The 18,785-nt window shown below is 34.8% G+C and overlaps 2 protein-coding genes across 3 annotated transcripts; both read left to right on the forward strand.

Annotated features, from left to right (window-relative positions):
- Positions 1 to 1,315: 1,315 nt before the first annotated feature.
- On the forward strand, positions 1,316 to 5,866 carry LOC112509999 (nudix hydrolase 26, chloroplastic-like). Its single transcript, XM_025115242.1, has 6 exons — positions 1,316 to 1,629; positions 1,796 to 1,846; positions 2,979 to 3,071; positions 4,185 to 4,279; positions 5,278 to 5,392; positions 5,473 to 5,866. Exons 1-6 carry the CDS (start codon positions 1,396 to 1,398, stop codon positions 5,536 to 5,538), a joined length of 654 nt encoding a protein of 217 aa, XP_024971010.1. The 5' UTR covers positions 1,316 to 1,395; the 3' UTR covers positions 5,539 to 5,866.
- A 3,415-nt stretch (positions 5,867 to 9,281) lies between these two features.
- On the forward strand, positions 9,282 to 17,955 carry LOC112509495 (apoptosis-inducing factor 2-like). Of its 2 annotated transcripts, XM_025114479.1 has the most exons (5): positions 9,282 to 9,517; positions 11,575 to 11,678; positions 11,775 to 11,831; positions 13,534 to 13,979; positions 17,439 to 17,955. In XM_025114479.1, the coding sequence occupies exons 1-5, from the start codon at positions 9,393 to 9,395 to the stop codon at positions 17,694 to 17,696; spliced, it is 990 nt and encodes a 329-aa protein (XP_024970247.1). In that variant the 5' UTR covers positions 9,282 to 9,392; the 3' UTR covers positions 17,697 to 17,955. The 2 variants fall into 2 exon arrangements, with proteins under 2 accessions (XP_024970247.1, XP_024970246.1); XM_025114478.1 differs by having other exon boundaries at positions 11,575 to 11,831.
- The last annotated feature ends 830 nt before the right edge of the window (positions 17,956 to 18,785 follow it).

Here is an 18,785-nt window from a genome sequence, read left to right on the forward strand (position 1 = left end):
CTTATTCAATTCCTTATATTTGATGAATAGCCGTCCAGTGCAGTTTATGTGTACCCCGACTAATTCTAGGGTTCTGAAGAAACAACCAAGAAGATCCATAGTAGTCTTGCATGACTCGAAACGATGACCTCGGAGGAGGATTCTCAAACGCCCGACCCTTTTGCACGGATTTAAAATCCCACAAACATCGGATTCTGAAATCTCACAGGGTAGTCGGTATTTTATAGGATTTGTTTATAATAATATTTCAAATACGTTAAAAACACTTGGTTTGTAATAATAAACTAATAAGAAAAGATAAATTAATTGTTTTTATAATTTGTTTGTATTAATTATTTATAAAGAATGGAATTCAAAAACCACAAGGGTGGTGCCTGATTGGTTCGAGCTTGGCTCCAAAGATCAAAAGTATCAGAAGGTTTCAGGTTCAAATCCAAGGAGGATTAAAAATCCTCTTATGGCCACGGAGGTTCAAATGCGGTGACTCCGGGTTATTTACAAAGCAGATGGTCGTCCTAGAATTAGTCGGCTCGCATAGCGGGTTGAATTTCCAAGTTAATAAAAAAAATGGAATTCAAATTGATTCCAAATCCTACAAATCAAATATACCAGATATTTTAAATTATTCCACGAAATCCAAATCTGTCAAACCAAACGGACACTTATTGTTAGTTGAGCTAATACCACAGGGTTGTATTGGAATGGTTATTATGCACAATCTAAGGCTCAATTTTTGTTAATAAAAAAAAAGGTAAATTGCATATAACGATAAGAAAATTTATGTTGAATGTTAAACCAATTGTCATTTGGATCCGACAATATGGGTAGTCTACACACGAATACGCTTAGATCTTCCACCAGATGTTAGTCCAAAAACCTTAGATCTATATGTGTTTTACAAAAAAGAAAAAGGTTTTTTTCCCTGTATTTTCTGAGTGCCTAAATTTTAAAAGATTTAATCAGTTTAGTCTAACACCTTATTTATACAGACGGTCTTTCAGTTGGTCCATAATTCAAATAAGGTTTAGTAATTATCTGTAATAATTATATAATTATCTTAAACTTTAATATAATCATATATACTTACAGATAATACCCCGTAATTATCATGGAAGGAATTATCCGGTACTTCATAGTCAAAACCGCAAAATCTTTACCAAATAAAAGATGAGGGATCACTTATTTACTTCTCCGATATTTACAACTTATCATATATTAAGGTTGGATTGTTTAAATGATTGTAGTCCAACCCGACCCGGGTAGGGATGGACCTAAATGGATACTATTTGTGATAAATCGATGGTCACAAAGGAAAGGGGATTTGTAGATTGAAAGAAATCAATGGTGATTGATAGCCAGCGATGAAGAGAACGAAGCTTTCTGAAAAGAGCTTTAATGGCAATATGTCGATATTCCTTCTTCATCGGTAATCCCCCGTTACAGCAAGTCCTAGCGAATCCCACTTTCTTCCTCCCTCCTAAATCCAACAACTTTATCCAACTGCCACTCACTGTTCCGAATCGCATCCGTACGTCTGTAAACTCTGCTTCTCCGTCGTCATCCATGGAAGCTCCTCCCGCTGGGTACAGAAAAAACGTCGGTATTTGTCTCATCAATTCCTCCAAAAAGGTTAATTTCTTCTCCCTCGTTAATGAAGATCATTATGGCCCTAATTTGTCTTTCTTCTGATTCGATTGAGTTGAGATTAAGTATCGATTTGAATCCTTTCTCAAACACACGGACACACAGTTCACCTATACAGTTTTTGGTTTGATTGGAGTATAAATTTATGCAGATTTTTTCAGCATCAAGGCTCGATATACCAGACTCATGGCAGATGCCTCAGGTACACGGTACACCTAATGAACTAATATTCGGGGTTAATTGCTTTGATTATCTTCAAATGTATAGAAATTCACTTAATTGGTTACAGTTTAACTGATCCATCTACACTATGGGTACTTTGATATTATGTTCTAGTGGAATAATGATATTTAGGTTTTTACCATCACATTTGCCCTTTTTTCCTGTACCTGCTACTATGGTGTTGCTTACAGATATCTAGTTTCTCAAACACATTTGTCTTTCTCTTTTTAGTTGTATTGCTATTGTTTACTCATATCTAGCTGGCATGTCTGTATTTCTCCTTTCACACACTTTTCACTAGCTGGGGGGTCTGTATGGAAACAACCACTCTGTTTTTTCGGGTAGAAGGCACACGAAATTTCAGGGGCCCTGTTCAAATCACACCTTTAACATGCTAAAGAATGGCCTTGCTTGGAAGCAAGACAAGAGAAACCTTCTGTGCATTCCTTTCAGATGCATTATTAAAAGAATTTAGGGCCTGTTTGGTTTGACGGAATGTTTTTGAGGGATTTGGATTTCGTGGAAGGATTTGGAATCTTTGGTGTGTTTGGTTTCTAGGATTTGGAATAGAATCGAATTCCATTCTTCATAAATAATTTATAGAAAATATAAAAATAATTAAATTGTCTTTTTTATTATTACAAAACAAGTGTTCTTAACATATTTTAAAACATTATTACAAACAAATCCTATGAAATCACATGAAATACCAACTACCTTCATTGGATTTCTAAATCTCATGTTTGTGGGATTTCATTTCAGGACTTTCCAATAAACCAAACGCGGGATTGGTATTCAATCCAATTCCAAAACCCACGAAATCCCACAAACCAAACGGGCAAGGGTTTTTATTTGTAATGAGTAATTCTGAATGAGATGTAGGAAACTAGAAGGCTAATGTGAGGGGGAAGTTTGCAAACTTTGAATGATCCTTGTCGACTAGTTTGGCCATGCCTGATGATAACCTGGTCACTGAAAAGAAAATCTTTTTCTATTGGGAGAGGACAGCCCACTGCTCAAAACTCCAGCATTACATACAGGGTCTAGAAAAAGATTTTTCATAGCACGATATGTTAGATTATATGAAGTACCTCATATTGCTCATGAAACAGGGTGGTGTTGATGAAGGTGAAGATCCAAGAGTTGCAGCCATCAGGGAATTAAGAGAAGAAACAGGTGTTACATCGGCAGAAATTCTTATGGAGGTTTGTATCTTACATATCTTTCATTGCATTACAAAGTTTATATTGGTTTTCTGGTTTTCTCCAAATCACTTAAACTAATATATTCTTGAAAGAAGAGAAAGACCTGCCTTAGTGAACTCTTTTTTTTGGCGTTGGTGGTACATAAATCTGGTGCCATTATCTTATAGGGGACTAATCAAATGAGAACTCGGTAGGTTATGATGACCATGAGATCCAATGTGAGCCAATCTTCTAAGATAGTTAATGTTATTTTTAAAAACAAAGTAAAAGGGTAAATTAGTAACTTAATATTCCCATTTTGTATTTAATTAAATTATTTAACATCTCTCTCTCCCCATATTTATCAACTCTCTCACTTTCCATATTCCCATTTTGTACAACCAAAATTAAGATTTGGTGTTGTGAACACGTAAACAATGGGTATCACAGTGTGCATATCGTATGCATCTTGGGTATCACCATGAGGATCATTTGTATGTATTCATTTTTAACAATGGTGATGTTTTTTAGGTACCACATTGTGTATCTTGTGTTCACATGGTGATCATTGGAATAAGGTTCGTTGGGGAGAGGAGAGAGAAATTTTTTGAAATACCTAAAATGCCCTTTGATTTAAATTATAATTCAAAATTATCAAAATTATTAATTTCCTAATTTATCCTTTGATTTGTGGTTGAGATTGGATCTCACGGTTATTACAAATTACCAAGTTCTCCTATGAATGACCCCCTTATATAATATATGTTAATTTTTGCTTGTTTTGGATCGTAATTCGGTTTTCATGGTTTCTGAACCAAGTTCAAAATATACAGGGATGTAAATAAAGAGGCTCATAGTTTTAAGAATATGTAATCATTATACTTTTTAATCTACTAAATGACAATTTTATCCTTAATAAATCATGAATTTCTCCATCTCATAAATAAGGGTAGAATTAGAAAATAGTACATCATTTCATATTTGATGGCATTCTGAGACCCTAATGAGGAAAGACCAATCACCATTCTCATGCCAAATCGCATAAAATGGCATTCAATTCTAACACTCAATTCACATCCGGGATTCATCTCACATCTTCCAATTTGCAAATTATATGCGTTTATCGTTGTGCAGGCTCCACACTGGTTGACATACGATTTTCCTCCACAAGTCAAGGAAAAGCTCAATCGCCAATGGGGTACCGACTGGAAGGGTCAGGCACAAAAGTGGTAAGACAATCAAATTTACATGCTTTCACTTGCAAATAACCAAAAATATCTACTTTTAGGATGTGTTTGGTATGTAGGACACGACAATACAAAAACTTGTTCATGTTGGGCGTGAGTTTAGATTTGGAGGGTCGTTTGGCATCCAAACAGGACAAAACATGACATGACGACAAAACATGACATGACAATTGAGTGTTTGGTAAGATAGGATTGGACAAAACAAGATTAATAAAATAATCAATTTACCCCTTATGAACTGCTTATATTTTTTCTATATGTTGATTAATTTATGTAATTTATTAAATTATAATAAAAAATACTTCTGTAATAAAATATATCAGTAGAAAGTTTTCGGCAAGACGATTAGAATGACACCAAGTTATGAACTTCATTAATTTCCAAATTTTATCCTATACCTTTTGTATATTAATTTTTTGCTTGTAATATTTAATAGATTACATAAATTAACCAAAATATAGAAAACATATAAAAATAAAATTTTGAGGACAGTGAAAGTTTAAAGATGATGAAATACAAAAAATAAAATTTAAAGAACATATAAAATGTAAAGAAGAGATGTATTTGATGTTTTAGAAGAGAATTATGTTTTATTTTGAGGGTAAATCGGTAAAACATAGGCCTGTTCCACCTTGTTCCATAGGGTGGGCCAGTGGGGTGGAACACGCCTGTTTCACTTTGTTCCACTTAAAAATTATGCCAAACATGGAATGGTGATCCCTGTTATGTTATGTTCTGTTCAATCTACCAAACGAACTAGGACATTACTAGGCACGGTCCCACCAAAGTGAGTGGAAGAAAAATTAGGGAGATGGGACATAATTGATAAATTACTAAACTAGTCATGTCAAATTAAAACCCTAAAACCTTCCACAATTCTTTTACCTGTTACCTCACTCTCCACCATCTAGTAGTGTGTAACATCTTTGTCGATATAGCATGAGTAGTCTTATGTAACACCATCTCATATGGCAAAACAGGTTCCTTTTTAAGTTCACCGGAAAAGATGAAGAAATTAACCTATTGGGCGATGGCAGTGAGAAGGCCGAGTTTGGAGAATGGTCTTGGATGTCGCCCGAACAAGTGATTGATCGGGTGGGTGCACCGTTTTCACCACGTATAAACGACAGTCCCCTTTTTATCGCCATTTCATCTGACCGTCATTTTATGTGCAGGCTGTGAATTTCAAGAAACCTGTTTACAAAGAAATCATTAGTGTGTTCTCTTCACATCTTCAGTAAGAATTTGTTGATCTTGCATTTATACTCATATTTGGGGATGGATACTGATTTTTAACATGTTTTTAAGGGTCTTCATGAAAACTACTACTCTACTCTTTGAAACAAATGTCAGAAACGTCTGTGTACATCTCACCTCCAGACGTTGCCTTTAGATAAGACATACTGGGTCCGTTTGTTATGGTTATACTTATTATGGTCAAGGCACAAATTTTTTTTATCAACTTGTGTGGGGATGTGGTTGTTCTGAAGGCTCAAATTACCGTTCAACGAATATTTTGTGAACTGATTGGTGGGGAGTTTGTTTATTTAATAAATGAATGAATATGAATAAGATGTTGGTTCGTTTAAGTTAGTTTAGTTAACTAATCGACACCAAGAATAGTTCTGTTCATTTGTTTACGTTTGTTAAATTAGGTTGCATTGATGCGATGTCGTTTGTACTCAATGTCTATTGAAATATACGGTCAGTTGCATCAAAGTTCAAAACAAATTCAAAATTTGTACAAGGGAAAATTGCATGTAAAAGTAACGTATTTTAAGTTGAATCCTATTTTGGGTAACTTTCTTTTAGAACTTTCATTTTGGTATCTAAGATGTAAAGTTTTAACATTTAAGTATGCTGATGTGGTATCCCGTTAATGTTTCAACAAATAATATTGAGTTGGATATGACATCACTCGCGACATCGGTATGGTAACCGGTTAATGCTTCAACCGGTTACCCGAGTACTCAAATTTTTGAAACTTTATATCTTAGGTATCAAAATGGAAGTTATCCAAAATATGAATAAGTTAAAGTACATTATTTTTTCATGCAATTTACAAAGTTTAAATACACTTGACATTAATAAATCTATATACATACCATCAACTATTTCGTACACATTTGAGAAGTTGTCTTTTTGAGTTTCGACTCAATTTTATATGTGAATCAGTAAACTTATACTTTTTTATAAAATTTATCGAACATACCGTGTATTTGAATGGAAAAACGTATTTTTTCAACTGAATTATTATTGATTGATAAACATGTAAATTTGTAAATGAGTGTCGAGTTTAAACGAGAAGTTCCAAGACACATGTTCTATCATTGATTGATCAACCAACTCGTCCCGTCCTCGTTGAACGTGTTTTATCACATTTAATTTATGAGTAAAATTGATTACCGACAACCCATTCAGCTCCACACACAATCCGCCTCCAAGGACACCAACGTGAGGGGATATTTTCTGACTCACTCAGCAGCCGAGGGTTATAGGAGGCTTGAGATTGAAACGAGAACCTGTCTTGTATTTAGGCAAAGTTATTTCACTACTTTGCCAATTGAGCAAACGTCGAAGACAATTTACTCTGTAATTATATTTGATATTGAAACTTTTTCAAAATTGACCGACTTCTTGCAGGATGAAGCCTTTTGTAAACATATATATATATATATATATATATATATAGAGAGAGAGAGAGAGAGAGAGGGGGGGGTTGGTTATTATACAACCCTTGACATTTGTGCAACCAATACAACCTAATCTCAGCCGTCCATTTCATTTGATTAATATGTGATTTCATAAAAGTTTTGGTTATTTCATAATATAAAGTATTAATCATAATTAATGAACCATATTCATCTTTCATAAATATTCAAATCATAATAAATGAATTCTCATCATTTCCATAAATATCTTAATTTATTGGGTTGCATTGGTTGTACAAATGCGATGAGTTGTATTTGAAACAAACTCTCTCTCTCTCTATCATTCATATATATATATATAAGGGCCCATTCAAGGGAGAACTGATTAGTTTGTGGTAACTGTGAGATCCAATCTCAACCACAAATCAACGGATAAATTAAGAAATTAATAGTTATGGTAGTTTGAGTTAAAATTATAATTAGAAGGCTTTTAGGTATTTTAAAAAAACTCATCTCTCATCTCTCCGACCTCCAATCTCCGGCCTCCGGTGAACATTAATCTGGCAGGTACCAAGTAATCACAAAGATACACAATGTGATACCCATTGTGATATATTGTGATACCAACTATGATACCAACTCAAACCTTAAAAATAAAGATACACAATGTGATACCCATTGTGATATATTGTGATACCAACTATGATACCAACTCAAACCTTAAAAACAAAGATACACAATGTGATACTCATTGTAACACACAATGAGATACCCATTGTGATATACTGTGATACCGATTTCACCGGAGGCCGTAGATTGGAGGTGGGAGAGATTAGTGAGGAGAGAGGAGAGAAGAGTTTTTAAAAAATACCTAATATGCCCTCCATTTATAAATTTAACTCAAACTACCATAATTATTAATTTCCTAATTTATCCGTTGATTTGTGGTTGAGATTGGACCTCACAGTTACCACAAACTAATCAGTTCTCATTTGATTAAGAGAGAGAGAGAGAGAGGCCTAATCAAATGAGAACTGATTAGTTTGTGGTAACTGTAAGGTCCAATATGAGCTAATCATTTTAAATAATTAATATTATTTACTAAAATAAAACAAATGATAAATTAGTAAATTGTGTTGATTATTCAATTTAGTTTAATTATTTTAATATATGCATATATATATATATATATACACACACACACGGATACATAGGGACCAAATCCGGTGGCCTTCTTCAGCACCCACCACCACTCATGTGATCTCCTCTGGTCATCTTGTCTGACCAAGACATTGTCTTCGACGATCAATCACTAAACACCCACATGTGACAGTGGTACCACAGTTGGTATCATAGTGGTACAACAGTTGGTGTCCTAATGGTTCAAAGTTTAGTGGACGTGTTTTGAGTATCACATTGTATGTATTTTAGGTATTACATTGTGTATTTTGGTTGGGTATCACAGGTGTTCGTCGGAGGCCGGAGGTAGGAAAGAGAGGAGAGAGAAAAAAATTTAAAATACCTAAAATGATATTTAATTATAATTTTAAGTCAAATTACCAAAAATATTAGCTTCCTAATTTATCCATTGATTTGTGGTTAATGTTGGATCTCACAATTATCACAAACTAATCAGTTCTCCTTGAATGGACATATATATATATATATATATATAGAGAGAGAGAGAGAGAGAGAGAGAGATGGATTCAAGTGAGACCAACCTGTTTTTGTGAGATCATATTTTTACACTTGAAACTTCACAGTAAAAACATTGTAAATGTTACATTCACAACGTTTTACTGTGAAGTTTCAAGTGTAAAAAATGGGTCTCACCGATCTCAAGAAAACAAACTGGTATATATATATATATATATATATATATATATATTGTTTGTTTGTTTCAAATACAACCCATCACATTTGTATAACTAATGCAACCCAATAAATTGAGATATTTATGGAAATGATGAGAGTTTATTTATTATGATTTGAATATTTATGAAATATGAATATGATTAATTAATTATGATCAATACTTTATATTAGGAAACAATCAAAACTTCTATGAAATCACATATTAATCAAATGAAATGGACGGTTGAGATTGGGTTGTATTGGTTATACAAATGTCAAGGGTTTTATAATAACCAATATATATATATATATATATATATATAAAGTATTTCTTTTGCATTTTATTAATGGAATAATATGTTTTTTTAAAGTAATATTATTTTATTGACTTAAAGTCAAACATAAATCCAGGTGAAAGCGATCCGCAGCGAATCTGTGCGTTTCTTCATCCAGCAGCTCTGCCTTTCATTGATTCCATTTTCTTTTTCATCTGTTCATATATTAAATTCCCGATTTCGATTCAAGGCCTACTCTAGGGTTTTGAAATTTGGAATTTGGATTTGATCTGTTGTAGTCAAGTGTGTATAGTAATGGCGGAAATGACACCAGAAAGGAAAAAGAAGAGAGTGGTGGTGGTTGGTGGCGGCGTTGCTGGATCTCTTCTCTGTAAAACCCTTCTAAACCATAAGCAATTGGATTTTACCCTCATCGATTCGTAAGTTTTTCAATCCTTTCTTCTCTTCCATGCTTTGTTTGATTGATTGAATTTTTTTTATCTTCTCTTGCAATTCGGCTTTTCATTTTCAGTAGTAAATTAATTGGAAATTTACTTAAGATCATTTCATGTTCTTCATCCCATTACGTGTTTGTCTCTCTCTCCATTAATATGCTACAGTTGTTGCCTTTGCGAAGGTTAGAAGTTTCAATATCATATGTTAATACACTACTTTGGGTGTGATTAAACGTCCATGTGTTATCAATCCAACATGTATATGATTAAGCTTATGTATCATGCGTGTAATCATATATATATATATATATATATATATATATATATATACATATGATTAAGCTGTACAGGAGGTACTGTAATGGATTAGTGATGTGTTGGGTTTGCTAGGACAAATAGGCAATAAAACCAATTTGTTTTCATGATACTTGAAATTTGAAGAGAAGAATAGAGAAGAGGAGGAGCTTTTAGAGCTTTTTGTGTGGTGTATTTTCTAAAGAAAGTTTGAAACCCTACGTAGGCTCTCAATAAAAAACCAAATTGTCAATAGTTAGAGATTTAAATCTCTAATTGCTCTGTAATTGATTGTTTTATGCGTAGAATGTTAAATCTACCCCTGGTTCGAGTCCAAGCGCTAGCATCCTGTGGCCAGGCGTAGTCATAGACGGCTGCAATTTGCCAGGATATATTCTAGGAAATTGCCTAGGTGAACCTTTAAAAATAAAGAACCGACCTGATCATGGTGAGGCTTCTCATGCTCCCATGCAATGCGGTGAAGTGCACCTCAAAATGCCAATGAGTTGGCTTTAGAATTTTGCTGCAGTCGGGGACTCAAACCATGTCTCCACAAGCACAATAGTGATTCGAKTTTTGATTGCCATGACTTATAAGTYCAATCAATTTGATTTCTCACACATATGTGGGATACGTGAATTTTCTTTACTACACCAAATATGCCTTGTTTGACATCCACTTTGAGATAAATAATCACATATTTAACTTGCTTATCTTTTGCCACAAATATATACTTATTCTCAAGGAGTCAAGGACCACAGGAGTTAACCAGTTTGGCCTCCTAGTTTTGTAAGTAATGGACAAAATTGTCTTTGTGCCAAAAGGACTAAATAAACAAGTAACCATTAGTGGCCCCTCTTTAATCATTGTAACATGTTAATGCATCATTACCAAGATCTAGTAATGCACTAATGCTATATAATATGACCAGTGCTTAACATCTTGTTATCATATGAAGATATAAAATATAAATCAATTGCAGATTACATGGTGCATGTATATTTGTTCAACATATAGAAAAAATAGCATTTAACACCCAGCCATGACTGAAGAGATCAATTCTGAAAGCTTGTAAAATGTAGGCCGAATTGCTAAGTTGTATGGTATACAACAGTCTCGAATGCTAACAGACCTTTTATGTAAAAATGAGAATGTATAGGCTGGCAGCATCTAAAATTCTATATGGTAGGGAGTAAACCAGGGAGCATGTCAAGAATAGTAATTAAACATGGAGAAAATATAATCCATTTGCAACAAGTTGTTTTGAGTTGGAAACCCAAAGGTTCAAAGGGCAGTAGTGTAAGTGGCTGTTTGGTTGGTTTTCCATCTAGTCCTGTATAGATAACACTGTCAGTGTGGATTAATCTGTCTATTATAGATTGAAAAGTTTTTTTTTTGAGAGAATTTTTCTCATAGATGGAAGGTGCGTGTTTTTCAACTGGGAGAGGCAGGTTTGAAAAAAACTTGGCTTTTTGCATAAAGCATTCTTTAGAAGCTTACTAAATAAGCCACTTTTTGTATCATTAAGCCACTACTAAACAGTCATGTATAGCTGACCAAGTAAACTGTGAGTCCCGTTAAACTCATTACGCGGCTAACAAACAAGCCCTAAATTAGATAMGTTCTGCAAAGTGCTCTATTAGTCCGTCCCTTCTGACTTAAGAACTGCCCTATTTTATTCATTCTCTTATCTCATTGTGGATGATKCTTCCATTCAAGTAATCAATTTGTACATGAATTTTATTCAGGAAAGAGTATTTTRAGGTCAGCTGGGCAAATTTGAGGTCAATGGTCGAACCCGCATTTGCAAAAAGATCCGTGATTAACCACCATGAATATCTTCCTGGGGCAAGTATTATCACATCTGATGCAATTGGGATTGAAGACGACCAAGTGTCAACTATGGAAGGCCGCCTGATTGAATTTGATTATCTTGTTATTGCCACAGGTCACATGGGKACCGGTTACGTGACTAAAGTTGAGAAGCTTAGGCAGTATGAGGCAGGTAATTTTACAACCTTCTGTAGCCTTGCAAAATGCTTAATTTGCTTCATTCATAAACAAAGTTAACAAATACTAGATGTAAACAAAGTTTAATGTCAAGCTGTTAACAAAATCTGTATCAATTTGAATATGAAGTCATAGGTTGACCTTCATAATCATGATTGTTTCTTTTCTGGATTGAGAGAGTTGATTTTTCTAATTTTATAACCATGCACGACAATGATAGAATCTAGCCAATCGCTTTGCCACGTAGACCCATTTTCACCCCCTTTCTGAAACGATATATTCAACTCATATTATACCCATATTCGAGGGATGGTTTTTATTACAATAATTGAAATTATCAAATTGCTTCTCACTAGAGAGTTGATGATTTTTTAGTAAAATTTGCAAGTTCAGACCAAAACTTTAATTTTTTGTCAACATATCATGCCAATTTACTCTGTTGCAAGTATTGCACTTCCACATGTTCAATAGTGAATCATGTTTTTTTACTTATCTTTTAAAAATGAACTATAGTCTCAGGGATAGAGATGTAATGAATACATGTTTTTGAGTTATATCTCAGTAACCGATTCAATGAAGTTGTTGTCTGGACCATTTTTGGATGATATTCTTCATTGGAGAACCCCCAAAGAAGAATGACAAGGGGTGAAAGTTGAAGGTTGAAAAGAGGGTCCAGGGACCATATTTGTAATTCAATCTATCTTTTACTTCCTCTACCAAAACAAATGCAGCATTTTCTTGAGATGTCTTAGAAATAATGCAACTTATCCCTTCTTGCAAGCATTTGATTCAAGACACCTCATTTTTGTCCCATGGCAATCATCACACGATATCATTGATTTTGTTCAACCAGATTTCTATGATTTGTCATTAATAGACAACCATTTCCATTAAACTATGCATCCAGTTAAGCATTTGTTTTTGGAACTAATAATTGTAGCCATGCATTCGTCCTATAAGCATATATATATATATATATATATATATTATGAGAAATTAATTTGTATGTGCTATATACGATCTTGACCTTGCAACTTTTTTCAAGGATTCGAAACCCAGATCACATAAAAAGTATTCCAAAATAAACCACTTTTAATTACTTCTGGATGTCTCCAACAATTTGGTAAAACACCATATGATATGTGCACTTAGTACTTAGGGAGCATTTATTAGCAGCTTAATAGGCTTAATGAGACTCACAACTTATTCGGTCAGCTATATATGATTGTTTGGTAGAGGCTTAATGATATAGAAAGTGACTTATTCAGTAAGCTTGTAGGGGGGAGCTTTATGTAGAAAGCCAAGTTTTTTCCAAACCTACCCCTCCCAATTGAAAAACACGCTTCTTACATCTATGAAAAAACCTTCTCAAACAAAAACCTTCCCAATCTATACAGGCAGATTAATCCTCACAAACAACTTTATCTATACAGGACTTGATGAAAAACCAACCAAACAGCCTCTAATTATATTTATCCAAACCAAACCAAACCAAATGAGCCCTCTGGAGATGGGATGTACAAAGACGTGTCCTCTGCTCTTACCCCAAAAGAATTCGAAGTGAAGAACTTTGACCAATTATATATAGTTAATGTAAATAATGAAGTACTTTTCAAAACTGTAACGATTGCTCGTAAAGTCTTGTTTTAGTTTTTTCTGATAGTGCATCAACTTACAAGCACAATTTCTGTTTGCAGATAACGAAAAGATCAAATCTTCTGAATCAATATTGATAGTTGGAGGGGGCCCTACTGGTGTGGAACTTGCCGGTGAAATTGCTGTTGATTTTCCCACGAAAAAGGTGAAGCTAGTTCACCGTGGTTCAAGATTGCTGGAGTTTATAGGTGAGGCGGCTGGTAAAAAGGCTCTTGATTGGTTAACTGCTAGGAATGTTGAAGTCATCCTAGGTCAATCTGTCGATTTGAGCTCGAGCTCTGATGGTGTTTATCAAACCTCTAGCGGTGAAGATATTGTGGCTGATTGTCACTTTAAATGCACAAGTGATCCAATTGGCTCGTCGTGGCTCCAGGAGACTGTTTTGAAGGATAGTATGGACGATAATGGGCGGTTAATGGTCGATGCAAACTTGAGGGTCAAGGATTTTGAGCATGTCTTTGCAATTGGAGATGTCACTGATATTCCAGTAAGTCTGTCACATTTATGCATTTTCTATGTTTATTACTTTATTTGGCTCAAAAGTAGAGTGAGGTTCAAGGAAAATCCTCCAAAAAAATGAAAATCTGAGGAACACCCTAATAACCATTCATTTGTATGGTATGCATATGTGCACACAAGTAATTTGTCTGGTATGCACATGTGAAAACACATGCACACTTGCATAGAAACCAGGAAACATCTTCAGTTACTTGTATGCACATCTGCATACCGGAGAAATTACTTGTATGCATATGTGCATACAGTGTAAACGAATGATTATTAAGGCGTTCCTCAGTTTTTCATTTTTTGCTGTTTTTCTCTGAACTTGACCCCTCAAAAGTAATATTCATTTTCTCTTATTTGTTATGTATGAATGCACACAAGCTTCTGAGGTCTTAAAACATTCTTACACCTGCATTTTGACTCTAATCCTATGGTAAATTGAAACCTAAGGCATCTTATCAAATTTGTGAAATATAAGCCTCATCAAGTAAACAAGTTTAGGGTCTGTTTGTTAGCAGGTTAATGGGACTCACAACTTATTTGATCAGCTACACATGACTGTTTGGTAGTGGCTTAATAATGTAGAAGGTGGCCTTATTCAATAAGCTTCTGGGAGAGAGCTTTATGCAGAAAGCCAAGTTTTCTCCAAACCTGCCCCTCCCAATTAAAAGCTACTTACATCTATGAAAAAACCCTCCCAAACAAAACCCTTCCCAATCTATAGAGACAAATTAACCACAACTTCTTCCATAGAGAACTTGATGGAAAACCAACCAAACAAGTAAGAAGGTACCACCAAATAAGTTACCTACAAGTCTACTCGTGATTGAGACTTCTTGTCCTATTTCCACTTCTCAAGACAATTCTCGAGATTTTGACATCCATTAAACTGAATACTTCCAATGTGGAGTGAAAATTAACGTAAGCTTCATCTGTTTGTAGTAGGATTTGCTTAGAGAAAATATTATAGCACTTGATGAAATTGTTTAAACCAGTTAGCATCTTCATTTTGTGGGTTGTACTTCTACCCTAGCACATGCAATGGAAACATCCCTGCTTCTTCAGGTGGAACTCTAGGGTTGATATGTGTCGGGAAAATGAAGACGGGGTTGCAATATTATGAGAAAAATTGAAGATAGGTCCACAAAATGAAGAATAGAGGAAAATGGTGTAAACTTCGAATTGTTCAAGTCCAAATTTTGTTTCTTAGCGTTCATAATGCATACAATAATACCTTTTGATACACTAGAAGACACTACAAAGCCCATTTATGTGTGTTACTCCCTCCATCCCAAAAGTAGATAGAATTACGAATAGCATTTCTAAACCATTGTACTCGGCTTGGACATATTAATCAACCACTATACTTTCGGAACTGCAAAAGAAAAACATTGTAGTTGGCAAGAACAAATGGAAATAACCATTGTAATTGGCAATAGCGCACAAAAACAATCATTATTTTTATCAACCTTTTTCCACCTTTTTTCATGTTCTTGCAATATATAATGTACTTCATGCATTTTTGAAGATATGATGTGTGGTTAAGACGTCTATTTCAAGTACAATGGCTACAAACATTATTCACTCAAAAAAATATAATGTGTGGTAAAGGGTTGTTTCCATGAAGATGCCGCTTGTCCCAAGGGGTAGAGAGACTGTCTGTGAAAACCCTAGCTTGTCCCAAGGGGTAGAGAGACTGTCTGTGAAAACCCTAGCTTTCCCCAAGGGGTAGAGAGGTTGTTTCCGTGAAAACCCCAGCTTGCCCCCAGGGCACTGAACTACCATAACTTTCGAAAGTTTGGTTTCAATACATTTGGTTGCAGTACTACTCACTTTGACAGTTCTTGAATTTCTCCGTTCGCCCCTTGGTAGATCTTTGAGTACCATTAATAGTTAATTTGCTTTTCTTATAGTTGTTTGCTACCTTCTTACCGCCTCTTACGAGGCGCTTACCTAGTCAAACATATTCCCGAACCCCTCTTACCGGTCCATGACGTTGACGTGGGAAGCTATGGAAATGACTCTTACTCAATCAGTTATTTATGCCGACCCAGACCGCACTCTTACCCATGGTTCTAAATAACTCATTATGACCTCGTTATGGCACGTTGTGGCATCGAGGCTTAACGCCTTTGGCTCCACTCTAAGGCTTTGCTTTCGTTGTAAAGCGTTATGGTGTATAATGCACGTTATGACGTGTTATTTTGTAAGGCATGTTTTTTTATACTTATTTTAAACATATAATTTAGGGGATAAATGATAATTATGTACAACACCTAAGCCTTAAATAAACATTAAAAGGAAATATAAAACCTCTAAATAGGTAAATCTTTACTCTCATTTCCGTACATGGAGAGTCAGGAATTCGTTGAAGATTGAAATAAGTAGTGAGTAGAGACTCAAAAGATTTAATCCCGATTTTCCACTATTGATATCATTTTCTTATAAGTTCGATTTCCTTTTCAGTTCTATAACCTTATTTGAATTTAAATTTTTCTACGTGATTATTCAAAAACACCAAAACACATCATGGACGCATGTACAAGTGTATGTATGATGGTATATATAGGGTTGGGTTTCGGTGAGAATGGAAGTTACGATGAGAAAGGTGAGAAGAATCTCCACCCTTGGATCAATCCTAATTGAAGTTCAACATTAATGCGGTGAACGAAGATGCACTAGATCAATTCTCGTGATAAGCGTAATTCATGGGGGGGTTGAGATTAAAAGTTACGGTTCTCAATTTAACTTCTATTCTCACACGATCCTTCGTCTGTGTGTGTGTGTATATATATAGATAGAGAGAGAGAGAGACTTGGGATCACATGAGACCAACCTGCTTTTGTGAGACCCGTGAGACCACTTTTTTTACACTTAAAACTTCACAGCAGAACACTGTGAGTTTTTGCTGTAAGGCTTGGATTTTTTTTACTTTCACAGTGTTTTGCTGTGAAGTTTCAAGTGTAAAAAAGTGGTATCACGGGTCTCACAAAAACAACATGGGCTCACGTTAACCCAACCCTATATATATATATATATTATAGGGTTAGGGGAAGACCGGAAAAAGTTGAAAAACTGAGGAACACCCTGGTAACAGTTCATCTGGGCGGAATGCACATGTGCATACAAGTAATCTGTAAGCAATTTGTCCGGAATGCACATGTGCATAACATGTACGTGCATAAAAACCAAGAAACAACTTCAATTACTTATCTACATACATGTGAATACCGACCAAAAAAACACCATGGCCTCGCCATAACTCACAAGGCTTGACCTCGCCGTCATGTCACGCCTCACGTCATTTAGAACTTTGTTTTTACCCAGTTAGCACTTACCTAGTTATGTCGGTAAACGACCCTTCTTGCATCAAGTTTCATTTATATGCCTTTTTTTCTATTTTTGCATTATAAAATGAGGGAGTGTTTGATTGATTCTATAGGAACTGAAACAAGGATACTTGGCACAAAGACATGCTTTGGTGGTTGCCAAAAATTTGAAGCTTCTTAGCAACGGAGCTGCAGAGAGCACATTGGTGAAGTACACTCCGGCATCTCCAATGGCAATCGTGTCGTTGGGAAGACGAGAGGCGTTGTTACAGATATGGTGTGTGACGCTCATCGGTCGGATTCCGGGAATGCTTAAATCTAAAGACTTATTTGTCGGGAAAACCCGAAAGCAACTTGGCTTAAAAGCCTAAATCTTGTTTATAGTTGGCTAAGCATCATCAATCGATTTTTTGTTATGATCAAAGGGTATAAAAGCACATAGAAGTTTGGTTTTCATTTGGTGATGATTTCGGTTTCTTTTGTTTTCGTGAAAGTTGGGTCGAAAAGCGACTTGTCGATCTAATCGTACCACGTTGGATGGTTTGTGTCGAGTTTTGTACAGTACATTTAGAGATGCACAAAAGATACGATCGTTAAGGATTTGTTGCAAAGGTAATTGGTTGTTTTATCGATACGGAGATAAACGATTGTTTATGTGGCTTTTGGTTTATAGAGTGTTTTTGGGTGGAATAGTATCTAAAAAGAATTTTGACTTTCAAGGAATTAGAATAAAATGTTACGAAAAAACATTGGAGTGGAAAGAACTTTGGTTTATGCTTTTATTGATAACGTTTTTTCGGACAAAAAAACAGGGTTCTAAAATCCGTGTATGACGTAAGATTTGTTTCCGTTGTTTTGACACCGACTAATAATGTTTCATGTATTTCTCTAAACTTAATATAATGAAGATGATAATATTCATGATTAATATCTTTCATAATAACAATGATTAATCAACCTCTCATAATTACAGAAAAATGAACAAAATGAAAAATTATGATTGGTTGAATGAGGTTTGTACAAATAACGTGGTTTGCAAAGTAAACTTCCTCTCTCTCTCTCTATATATATATGTGTGTGTGTATATATGTATGTATATATCAAGATTTAAGTTGAGAACTCTAAGAAGGGATTTGGACCATTAGTCAATTTTAGTCTCCAAACAACCATAGATTGCGCTTTAAAAGGGAATTGATTGAGTGTATTTCATTAGTGTTGATTTAGTAGTTCTCTTCAATTAGAATGGATCCATTGGTGAAAATTATTTCTTACATTCTTACTATAACTTTCATTCTTACTAAAACTCAATTATATATACTAGAAGCATACTCACGCAATGCAGCGAGATATATCGTGATTTTAATATTTCATTTTATTGTTTATCTCAGTCGATGCTATAATATGGCTTTATGTGATTTTGAGAAAGCGATGATGTTTTTATTTTTGAATAAAATATATGT

The sequence above is a fragment of the Cynara cardunculus genome, assembly GCF_001531365.2.
Source record: "Cynara cardunculus var. scolymus isolate 2C chromosome LG 3, CcrdV1, whole genome shotgun sequence".
Lineage (NCBI taxonomy): Eukaryota > Viridiplantae > Streptophyta > Magnoliopsida > Asterales > Asteraceae > Cynara > Cynara cardunculus.

Coding starts and splice junctions, on each gene's coding strand:
- LOC112509999 (XM_025115242.1), top strand. CDS start 1,396: ATGGCAATATGTCGATATTCCTTCTTCATCGGTAATCCCCCGTTACAG. Junction 1,630..1,795: donor TCATCAATTCCTCCAAAAAG/GTTAATTTCTTC, acceptor AAATTTATGCAG/ATTTTTTCAGCATCAAGGCT. Junction 3,072..4,184: donor CGGCAGAAATTCTTATGGAG/GTTTGTATCTTA, acceptor ATCGTTGTGCAG/GCTCCACACTGGTTGACATA.